We start from the raw sequence: 12,236 nt of genomic DNA on the forward strand, positions 1-12,236 counted from the left end.
GTATTACTTTTTCATACTGTATATAAGCAGAAGGATGTCAAAAACACACCCCCACATCTTTCCCAATTTCCCCAGACTACTTTCAAAAAACGGGTCTCAAGATTAGAAAAGAAAAGTTAAAAACAAACTCATAAATGCCAAAAGGGATAAACCAAAACATCAGAACTACGAGTCTTTTGATGCATGATAAGGACCTGCAAACAGGTTTATTTTTATTTGTTCCTGAGAGGAATGGCAGGATGACATTTCTTTTGAAACAAACTGACTGGATTACGATGACTCATATGGATGTTATTTCTAGATAGAATGATTTCAGTGAGGGGAGAAGATGATCTTGCATTGCCTGTCCAGTACAAGGTCCATAAGTTCTACTTATACAGATGTTAAAGGAACAGTGTTTAACATTTCGGGGGATCTATTAGCAGAAATGGAAGTTTCTACAGTAGCCTGGAGCGGACAAACCAAACACTGGCTCTAGAGAGAGCCTTTCACGTGTTTACGTTACCTGAAGGCCACCGTAGTTCACTGACACGCTTGTGAAACTGCAGTAAGTGAGCTGCAGAGTGCAAAACCGTGGTACCGCCAGTTGCCGTCTGACTTCCGTAGCTCCTACAGTAGTGTTATTATGGTAAGGATGGCCTCTGAGTGAGGCGAACGGCGTTACCATGGCTTTGCTTGGAAAGGGAGGAGTGAGCAAAGGGGTACTCAGTTGGTTGCAATCTGCAACCACACTTAGATGCCGCCAAATCCCACACACTGTATAACTATCATCAATGTGTGTAATGTGTCTGCATTAGAGGTTCTTTAAATCTTGCTGTCACACTCCAAAAGGAGGAGAAACACATCGTTCCTCTTCTTGTTTTTTATGAGCCGGTGACTTGTATCCATAATAGGACTCTAAACACTTGATTGCCGCCTGGATCGGAGCCTGACCAAACTATTGCCAAATTTCCCGCGTCCTCAAGTGGCTCCAGTAGCTATTTCTAACTTTACAAGTGCAGCCGCTGGATGACAAGTTTGCGAGGAACACTTCATATTACAAACACACCAGATGGCTGAGAGCAGATAGGGCATATAAGCACCGTGGCACACTGTTAGCGAGGGCTTTTTAGCTGCCTGCTTCATCATCAACTAGGGTGGCTGGCTCGCACTCTGTGTCAGCAGAAGAGACAATGGCCATGTGTGTGTGTGTGTGTGTGTGTGTGTGTGTGTGTGTGTTAAGGCTCTCTCAAGCCCAGCCAGTATTTATTTAAAATCAGAGCTATGCTTTAGTTTAACCCTCCCTGTTTACATGGGTTTCACTCCACACACACACACATACTGCATTATTATGAAGGCATGCCAGCAGTTTGGCTGCGGACAGGTCTGCGTTCCACTCTGACGAATGGCTCTACTACTATCTAGATAATATTTGTATGTTTTTTTGTTAATCTACCCTGAGGCTCTCTTCCAAGCGATTCGACGATAACAAGCACTCGGTGCTACTTGCATCGTATCAGCTGTATCAACTGGTTTAAATGATTCTAGTCACAGCTGATAAGTTCAAGAGGCAGAATAAGATAAGCGATATGATACTTCCCGACCTGCAGTGGAAATAGTTTAGTTATCACCTAGACAAATTGCTTCCAATCCAGGAGCTCAAGCAAACACAATAGTGTGCATATTCTCATTGAGATTGTCAGCGCCACACTCTAGCTGTGAAACAGGCTTGTTTTTCTAAACAGTATCTCATTTGTGCTGGAATATTCAATATTTGCTCCTCTGCCTCTAATCTCTTTTAGGCACATTGCATTTTGACAATTTGCCTGAAAACCTCATACAAGCAGAAAGTCCTTTTTCGGTGTATACTCTGCTGCACAGTCCAAGGGTATTACTCATTAAATAAAAGATGCTTATGCATAGTGTGATTGTGTTGCTAACAGCTGCTACTGTCTCTCCCCTTCTCTCTCTCGTGCTTTAGAAGCGCTGACTTCTCCTCTCTCTCTCTCTCTGGATCATTCCTTCTGGCTGTACACCCACTGTGACTGTGCTCTCAGTCATATTCCCCTGTTGGATATGTAGATTGAAATTTGGGATTCAAAGGGAGGATTGTGGTGGAACATTTAAGGATTTTTTCCCCCTGCATTTTAAGAAAATGTCTATCTTGAGTAGACTTTGTATATGCACACAGTTCTTGGTTATGGCCCTCTTCATACATATTTTATGCACAATTTTGTATTTGGTAGTTTAACAACCCATGTTTTGCAGGTTTCACACCACAAGTCACACATTAACTCGAGTCTCCAGGGAACCCTGAGCCTGCAGGTCAGATTTTCAAAGAAATATCACTCAGAATACTTGCACTTGAGGCGAGCATAGCTGTGGCAGAGACCTGCAGCTGAACTCACCCTCTTACAATGACACAGTGACCGGAGAGGCCCCCTGTGAAAGAGACGAGGTCAAACTGAGGTGAACTGCCCTGGTTGAATATTTAGTTGGCTGTACACTGTTTTCACTCACTGAAACCGGAATAGTTTTACAGTTTAAAACTTCAGGAGTTGTATAAATGTGTTTAATCTTGGCTGGCTTACTGGTGTTTATGTTAATATGGACTCTAGTTGGGAAGAATTACACTGCTTCCAGTGCAAATAATACGCACCACAGAATTAGAAAATCACACATTTTAATATGTTCAAATGAAATAACCAAAGCAGCAGTGCTAATAAGGAGGGGGTCATTCGTCTGTCATGTAGCGCTCTCCTCCTGCCAACTCCTCAGGGACAAGGCTAATTTAATTGCACGTAAACAAACAAGGCAGCAGCAAAGTGTCGCAGCAGACACCCATCCTAGTAATCCCTGCTTTTCTCTGCGTCTCCATGTCCATTGTTACATAATCGCGGACACTTTGCATATACTCATTATCATTCAGTTTCCTTTGCCTGAAGGCTGCTTCATCTGTCCGAGATGCTCTCTGCAGTTTAAAATAACAGTAAACACACAAGAGTGTGTAGAAGTGTAGTACATAAATAAACACTTAATACTCCTACTACTCACTCCCAAACATTAAAAATATGTCCATCCATGCACACAAGAGAAATTAATACATTATCCAAACAACATATAAAACAGTATATAAAGGCTGGTGTATTTTTATCATACTGATGGAAACGGAGAGTGTTTGTGTTTTCCATGGATGAGCGTGTGATGATTGCTCTTTAAAATCCAAGGTTTGGTTCCACAAGGAGTTTTTAAAAAAGGTATAGCTTGGTGAGAAAATCAGCAATTACTTAAGGGTAGATCTGAATATGATTTGAATCGCTCAGATTTGATTCAAACAAAACATAATGTCAGGAAACATAATCTACAAGTTTAGCTATCTATCTCATTTTATTTTCATTAAATGAAAAAGACACTTTTAACTCCCGAAGAATATTTTGGGTCTCTCTATCCTCCCTCAACCCTTGAAGTCTGAAGTTCATTATTGTTGTTTAGTAGAGTAGAGCACAGGGTGGCAACATATTGCGCAATGAAATTAATGAATAACAGATTTAAAGATAACGCTGTAAAACATTGAATTTTCTACTTTCATAAATTTGTGATGCATACAACAGTGACATGGAGATCCTCCTGTATGCATTACATATAGGACAGAGTTTCTCAGTTTTGGGGTCAGGATCCTACCGGGGGTCACTAAATTCAATTAAAATAAATGGAAATACATTAGGCTAATATCACACATTCTGAACTAACAAATTCCCTCCACTCTCTTATACAGATAAAGGACTGACTTTTATGACAAAAACAGTAAGATTAAGCAAGGTTAACGCTACTATATCTCTACTGTAGATACAGTATGTTAACAATTTGACCTCCCCGTGATATACTAATTAGCAGGAACCTGCAGCACTGTAGCCATATAATGAGGGCATCATAGCTGATGTGTCAACAGGCTAAATCAAAGCCCTAACGACCCCGTCATCACTGGCTGAGAAAAACAGTTCACGTGCACCCTGTTGAAAAGACATGTTCACAAAACATCTCACATAAAGGAGTATCCTTATCCTCTTTTGTCTAGGTATTGGAAAATAGGACAGGATCTTTCCTAAATAAACCCCCCTCTCTCTCCTGCCATGACCTATTACATTTGCTCAAACTAATCCTGCACTGTGTAAGCAGGTACAGAGCTTTCACCACGAGAGCATGATGAATGCAGCTGTACAGAGATAATAGAGATGTTTTTTCACAGACGCAGCTGTTTGGCTACATCCCAGCTATCGCCGAGCTGCCACTCCTGAGATGAGAGCCATAGATGCATGGGTCTCCTCCACAGAGAGGTCGTCTCACCCTGCCAAGTCTGTCTAAATCCCTCAGACTGAGTGAAGAGGAGGGACAACAATAGCAAGACGAACACAATCTATTTTCTCCTGAAGTGTTGGTGACAGTGGGTCTGTTTTGTCTTTGTCACGCGCATACACCACAATTCAGCACAGCCAGAGGCAAGCCAAAAAAAAAGACCCAGCCTCCGCCTCCTTCCACCTCCTCCTTCCCTTCTCACTTCCTCATATTATATGGCTCTATCTTTGCTACATTGTCATTTATCATAATCGTCTCTAGGGTTCACAGATGTCATCACATTTTTTTCCCAGAATCTTGTCAAGTGGGCGCATAGAAACTCCTTGTGACAAAACTGTCGCCTCAACCTTTGAAAACCATAAGGCCCAAGGGCTTTTTTTTAACAAGCAAGGCTGTCTGGCTGGCTCAGCTGCGACCAGTCACCCTCGGCCAGCACTTGGCAAGTGGATAATACACTCCGACACAGCGGCGTGTTTTTTACTGTGGCATCTTGATTGTTGATGGAGAAATTTCAAAATATTGCAACATGTCATCAGCCTTTTGGTTTACATATTTGATCTGGTTCTCCTCTGGGTTAGACCCAGGCAAAGCAGTAGAAATGCATAACGTTTTTAACATTTGGTAATATGTGATTGAATTATGTTGCTAGACCCTTGAATACAGCAATAACAACACATAACTTGGTAGATACACCAAGCATTCCTGTTATCATAGTAAGTCAACAGTATTGTCATTTCCTTATTTGTATATTGGTCAATAAATGCATAGGTTGTCCTCAGTGCACACTTGACAGATGCAGCAGGGTGGCTTAGGCCTAATGAATGTGGGGACCAAACTTCAGCCAGAAGACCAAACACTTGAAACTTGACTTGGACTTGCAAAAAAAAAAGAAGACTTCTCTGCTTTTTAGTTCATGAAAGTATACGTTATGTACTTTAACTTCTTAATTATACTTTTAAGTATATCTTGTTCAAAAGATTGAGTACAAGTAGGCCTATAAACCAAGTATACGTATACTTTTCTGTATACTTGTCAGTATAAGCCAAATATGCTTAGACTTTTCTGTATATTTGTCAGTATAAGCCAAGTATACTTAGACTTTTCTGTATATTTGTCAGTATAAGCCAAGTATACTTAGATTTTTGTTAAGTATATCTCTGATAAGTTCATAAAAAGTAAACTGAAAGTATACTCTCATATTGTAAGTTCAAAAGAAGTATACTAATAGCACACTTGTATAAACTTTTGGTAAGGGCAATGTTCAGATCTCTCGAAACGACGCACTAAATCCCCACCAGCTCTGTTTTTTTTGGTCTGACCTTTGGCTCCTTGTAGGAGGATAAAGAAAATCTATTCAGACCAATAATCACCTCGTTATTACCCTTTCTCACCTCAAGCACAATAAATTATATAATCTTTAATACCGTAATCTCTTTTGGTTAATTCTACTGGGTATTACATTTGCAGAGGTGTTTTAATTAAGGCCAAGTTTAACTATAGGGTTAGTAAAACATTCATGATCAAGAAACAATCATTGAGGAATCTTATTATTAAACTTTAGAAGCCTCCCTGGATTTTGTGATTGATGTACTCCATCTAGTGTTCATCCCTCTACAGTGCATTGTAGTCAGGACTCTCACAAGCAGACTGAGGAACAGTTTTTTTCCCCAGACCATCAGACTTATAATAAATAATACATACAATTCTCACACAAAAATATATCTTATACTGTATATTCTGTATATGTTCTTAATGTATATGTTCTTTATATGCCTGTATATATTCTTAACATGCCCTTGTACAAAGTATTTCCTTTTATAATTGTAATATAACTTATTCTTTTAATGGAGCTTCCCAGCAAAAAGCATTTCACACGATTGTACCTGTATAACCGGCGTGACAATAAAGAAAAGAAAAGAAAGAACAAGTTTAAACGCTTAAATGTTTGCTTATCGTCGAGATTTAAACAAAGTTGAAACGTACTAGGAATAATAAAGATAACTGAGTAGGTTATCGTGTGTGAAAACGTCTCTAAAACAATAGTAACTGTCTATAATCGTCCTTTGGAAGCGGAACCTTTGTTCGAACGGGTCGGTTTAGCTACGGACACATTTACAGCTACGCCACAACTACAGTTTCCAACATGGCAGCGCCTGTGATTGAAACATGCCATGTCGCTTGTTGTGCAAACAGGACTCCACATGTGGTTTCTTGGGGTCGTGGTGGGACCATTGCCTTTGGGACTTGTACCTCCGTAGCTCTGTACGACCCACAGGTAATAAAACATGTCTTAATGTGTCTGTAAAGTCAGCTGTCGTTGCTGGTTGTCACAGCTAAACGACAACTGAGCACATTTGAATAAACGTTGCTCTCTTGTTCGTTACCTTGGTAACCACGTCATTCTGTTTTACTTCAGGAGAGGAAGGTTGTCGCTGTGCTGAATGGACACACAGGAAGAGTGAACACAGTCCAGTGGATTCACAAAGAGGACTGTGGTGAGTGTCATCTGGTTTATTTAAGTGTCTCCACCACAAGATGAGATGAGCTGTTTTATTAAGGTCATTTTGACATGTTCACAGTAGAAAGTAAAACACAGTTGTAATGTAAATAAAGAAATGAATGATGACGTAATCCCATTTAGCTGCTTTAATTTCAGGATCTATATATTGTGCATGCTGGCTCACTGACACTCACTGGGACACTTTAATGTGTGTTATTAGTAACACCTGTGCTTTCCTTAAAGGGGCTGTTTGTAAGAATCAGAAATTGGTTGTAACAGCGACACCTGTGGCCGTTAAGTCAACGAAAGTCAGTGTCCTGTTGCTCGCACTCGCCCATGTGCACGCGCTACCTGAATGTGAGCTAAAACCACAATATCACTCTATATTTCACCTGCTTGGCAGTAATGTTAGCTGACCAGAGGTCTCTCCATGAATCAATGCTGATCCTAGTGTTGGCTTTTCCTGCTTCAGCGTCCCGACCGCGGCCGGAGGGAACAGGGGAGACACCGGCACCCGGTCGGAGACGATAACGTTTCTCGTTGCGGAGCCCCGTCACTTCACAAGACACGGAAAACATCTGTTGGTCTGGAGGAGCTGCAGCAGTTATTTCTGCACAAACGTCCACTGTACATTCACTAGATATTCTCAGAGCTACTAACTCTTCTGCAGTGTGGAGTGAGCGCGCATGAACGTGAGGTGGAGCGAGCTGAGTGAAGGCAAGCAGGCAGGCAGAGGAGCAGAGAGCAGAGTACAGCAGAGACTCCGGTCCTGGAGACCAAAGCTACGGTCTCCCCCGCGTCCTCTGACCGTGGCCAACACTGTTTAACAGACGGGATCCACTAGATAGAACTTTGCGGTTTTGGTGCATCCGTGTAGTTTGTTTTGGAGTCTGAGTCTGAACAGTGTAGCCACACGCGAGCGCGCGTAGCCCAAACCATGAAAAACAGCCTCAGAAAAAGCCATATAGTGCATCTTTACTTAACTATTTTGTTATTGTTGTTGCAGCTCCAGAGAGTCATCTTGTCTCAGGAGGCTCTGACAATCGGCTCATCGTCTGGGAGGCTCAAAATGGGAAGGTAGGCCACTTGTTTCATCTGACAGTGTTTCTCTGTCTTTTTACAGTATATCTTCTAAAATGTGCTCTGCTGTTTCCAGTTCATCCACTCAGTGGAGTGTAAGGGCCACACTGGTGCAGTTTGTGCTGTGGATGCCATCTATGTGGAAGATTCAAAGATCCTGGTGGCCTCCTCAGCATCCGACTCCACGGTCAGACTGTGGCTCTGCAATGAAGCCAAAGAAGGTAAGAGGCACAAACCTGACAAATACATTTTAGTGTCAGCCTGTGGAGTTGTTGTTGTACACTACTTTGTTGCCATAATAATGTTGGAAACGTTACAAAAGAAAAGCGTTTTAAAGTAGTAATTTGGGTAGGATTGGTTGTTAATTTGGGGGATTCCCAACTTTTTTTTTACTTGTGATCCTTTTAATATGAAGCAATGTCTACTTGAGATCCCTCCTCACAGGGTGCATGTCTGTGAGTGAGTAGTGAGCAGTTCAATCAAAGAGTGATTCTCAGACTCTTTGATTTGAATACATTTAGAGGCATGAAGAGGTAAAACTATACAGTTCTCCTCAAGATAAAAGTAAAAAAAATGAGTTAAGGCTGAAGTAGGCGAGATTGGAGCAAATATGATTTAAAAAAAAAATAAGTTATTTTTATAAAACGGGCGCTATATCCTGACAGTAGTACATGAAACAGGTAACCTGAAAAAAAAACATGTGCCTCTGTGCCCTCCGATGCCCCTAATGGCATCTGCAAGATTTCACAGACCGGAGGAACACAACCAGTCAGAGCTGACCTGAGGTCTGCTGTCCAGCTGCCGTCTATGAGAGCCGGCTGTCAATCACTCGCAAACTCCATCCAAACGGTCAAACTAGACAGCGCTGATCAAATTTGAATCAATATTATGTTATGTTAATACCAAGCACTGCTCACATGACCAGAGCACAGCCAATTGGAACGCGCTCTCTCTGAAGTCGCCTGTGATTGGTCAAAGTCTCCCGTCACGGGCTAGATTTTTTAAAGCCTGAAAACAGAGCCATGAGGAGGTGCAGAAGTCTAGTTATCTCTGAGAACACTTGAATTACAATATGCTGAAAGGTTATTATGGAATTTTTGCCCAATGATGCAAAACAATTGTTGCCTACTGCAGGTTTGAGTCCTAAACATTAACATAATTTTGTGTTTGTGCCCAAGTGATTATTTCACGACCCCCTTAGATTCATCTTGTGATCCCATTTAGGGGTTCAGACCCCCAAGTTAGAAACCACTGATGTAACCTGTAAGATATTGTTATTATTTTGAAAAAAACAAAAACCTTATTTTCAAAAGAAAGGCATCTTCGCAGTTCATTTCTATCAGTTCATTTTGTTTTGATGTGGGACTCTATCCAGGTAGTAAGAGACTTGTATATTACTTGATAAATAACCAATTTTACTCATTCACTTATAGTTAGACTATCTGCCCCCTAGTGGCTGCTAGAGGACATGGCCGTATTTACAAACAACATGGTCATTTGCCTCACTTCTGCAGTGCTGCAGAACTGTTCCAGACCAGAAATTGGTACCATCTGAGTGGGCAAAACCTTACCTATACTAAATTGTTTATAGGGTCAATATAAGTAAATTAATATATGATAACCTTTCCACAGGAGCAGCTTTTCATATTTATTGGACATCTTGTCATTTTCCCCTATTAGTGCCTTTGCATAATTTACAAAAAGCACACAAACTGTCAATATATTATAGTAATAGGGATGTAATCTTAACCTTAAGGCCACTAAAACATTTATAAAGGTTGTTTGTTGTGATGAAAGCAATGTGTTTTAATCTGCTTACACCTTTTATTGTTTTGAAATTAAAAATAGGGCTGTTAAAGTATGTACATATAATATTGGCAAGTAAAAAATGTGAATTTGCCCACAAATCAGTATTTACATTTCTATATAGTATTATTTGAAGATATTTTGGTAACATCTTATGAAGGTCATGTCTATAATGCAATAATAAGCACATTTATAATACATTATAATTAATTTATAAGGCTTTATCAAACTCCCTATAAATGTTTTTAATTTTGCATAACAACTTATAACAAGGTTTATAAAGTATTATTAAGTGGAGGACATAATGTATTATAAGTAGGGTTGTCAAAGTTAACGTGTTGACGCAAATTTAATAATTCATGTTGAATATGAATAACGAAAAATGTAGTGGGATTATTCCTTATTTCATTGGCTATTTTTGGGATTTCTACATTATTATTACATACTTGTATATAATAAATAAAAAAAGTAAAAATTAGGTAAAATACCATGGCAACGGTCGAAGCTTTGAAGCATTCGGGTCAGCTCTACTTAACATGTAGGCAAAACAGGGAAGCAATCTGTCAGTGATAGAAAAAAAGTGAAATGTTTTTTGGACAGAAATAACTGTACATACTGTTTAATCTCTCCTCACAAAATGTTTCTGTTTCCTTAAAAATGTTGACAGAATCACCACCGCCGTATTAATTGTAATATTGCTTTAATTTCCTCACATAGTTAAACATCAGTGATGTTCCAAGCTGTCAACCACATCTACTTTTTCTTTTTTTTTCCGAAGCTGTCACCCAGAGCAGCTTCTCTTTTTGTTGAAAGTTTCTGTCCACCTGTCAGTGCCGATGAATACTGATGCTGCTTGACAGTCATTGAAATTAAGCGTGTGTGTATGCAGACTGGGCGTAACCTTGGGGAGTATTCCTAAATAAAAATACTGTGCATGTTATGTTGGATTGTGACAGCTTGAAAGACACTTGGCCTCTACAGTTAAGGGGTTGCAGAGAAGAAAAAAAAAATCTTTTTGCAAATATTTCAAAAAGGAACAGTCAAAAGAAGTATTTACACATTTAACTCTGTTCACACAAAAGCCATATAGTTTGTCATAATATATTCTTTTTTAGTTGTGTAGCAGTATTACTCGTAGGGCATCAGAAAGTTTAATTCCATGTGCATGTGTGTTCCTCAGCCGAGTGCCTCCATACCTTATCATTTGGCAGCAGTTTCATGATGGATGTCTCTTTGGCACTGTTGCCAGGCAGCAGAGGTAAGCCTAAGCTGTTCCTACACAGACATCCTTTAAGTTGTGCGCTACACACACAGACATTTTTTCCTCTCATGTCATCCATCTCAATTTGCACCACTGCTTCAGCGCCTGTACCCGCATGTCATATTCAAAATGCAGCCTGCGTTTGAAGTGTCATTTTGCTTTTGCCTTTCTGTTGTACGTGCCTTTCGCCTGTTTGATGCTGTGCTTCATTCTTCCCTTCCGCCTCGCTCCTGTTTTGTAAAAGTGTATGCAACCTGCCATGTGTGTGTGCTTACATGACTGTGTAAAAACCTTCTTTTCTCACAGTTCCCATACTGGCCTGTGGGGGCGATAACTCTCAGGTGCATCTGTATTTGCAGTCTAACGGAGAGGTAAGCTCAGACCGATACTCTGTCAGGGGCAGCTCATTCATGTTTTCCTTGCCAACACTTTTAATTACTAAATGTATTAGAGCAACATTTGACCTTTTTTAATTGCTCTACAACAGCTCCAGAAAGCCATGTCACTGCAAGGACATGAAGACTGGGTTCGTGGAGTGGCCTGGGCATCTCTAGGTGAGCGCTACTGTTTGGAGATGGTAGTAGAACCTGTTTTGAATTAACTGTTTCTATCTCAGTATGCTTACATGTCTCACTTGACTTAAAGTCAGATAAACATACAATATATAGTCTATCGGCAGGGTTTTGTGATTTGGAAAACCTTTCCATTAACCAGAAAGCCAAGGTTAAAAATTTCAGAACAGAAAATATACACATTATTTAAAGACTCCTGAGCCCAGTGTTGCCGAATCAGATTGCCAGTTTCCAGCCCAATTCAATAAAAACCAGCCCAAATCATAACCTTGCCAGAAACCCGTGTAAAACCATAAATCCATTACATACGCAATAGAAGACATACAGTATCATAAAGCTTCATATCTGCATAAATAGGCTATCACAACCCACAAAGCGTGCATTTAGACAACCAAATAAACAAATTATAATGCCAATGTCAATGATGATGACGTCAAGGTAGGTCCTCCCTTATCTCTAACGATGATTTAATACAACTCATGTCAATCAAGTATTTCTCAAATTAAATGAGTCAATGATATGAGTGAGTTGACACAACAAAGTGTTTGTGTTTTTCACCATAAAATGACAGCTTGCTTGGTAATATTTTCTTTTCGCAATATTTTCAAAACCCCGCCAAATGTTGACAGAAGCAGCCCGAATTTCATCTGCCAGCCCAACACTATTTTCACCAGAGGCAGGATTA

At 40.1% G+C, this 12,236-nt stretch overlaps 1 protein-coding gene across 1 annotated transcript in view; it reads left to right on the plus strand.

The window, feature by feature from the left end:
- The first annotated feature begins 6,428 nt into the window (after nucleotides 1-6,428).
- The window catches only part of elp2 (elongator acetyltransferase complex subunit 2), a 35,779-nt gene continuing 29,971 nt past the window's right edge, over nucleotides 6,429-12,236 (plus strand). Inside the window, exons 1-7 of the mRNA XM_074613246.1 lie at nucleotides 6,429-6,607; nucleotides 6,749-6,827; nucleotides 7,839-7,909; nucleotides 7,989-8,133; nucleotides 10,899-10,976; nucleotides 11,286-11,350; nucleotides 11,467-11,533. Of these exons, the coding sequence (XP_074469347.1) occupies nucleotides 6,476-6,607; nucleotides 6,749-6,827; nucleotides 7,839-7,909; nucleotides 7,989-8,133; nucleotides 10,899-10,976; nucleotides 11,286-11,350; nucleotides 11,467-11,533 (637 nt within the window). The 5' untranslated portion in view covers nucleotides 6,429-6,475. The remainder of the gene's footprint in view (nucleotides 6,608-6,748; nucleotides 6,828-7,838; nucleotides 7,910-7,988; nucleotides 8,134-10,898; nucleotides 10,977-11,285; nucleotides 11,351-11,466; nucleotides 11,534-12,236) is intronic.

Source organism: Sebastes fasciatus, chromosome 17, assembly GCF_043250625.1.
Source record: "Sebastes fasciatus isolate fSebFas1 chromosome 17, fSebFas1.pri, whole genome shotgun sequence".
Taxonomy (NCBI): Eukaryota; Metazoa; Chordata; class Actinopteri; order Perciformes; family Sebastidae; genus Sebastes; species Sebastes fasciatus.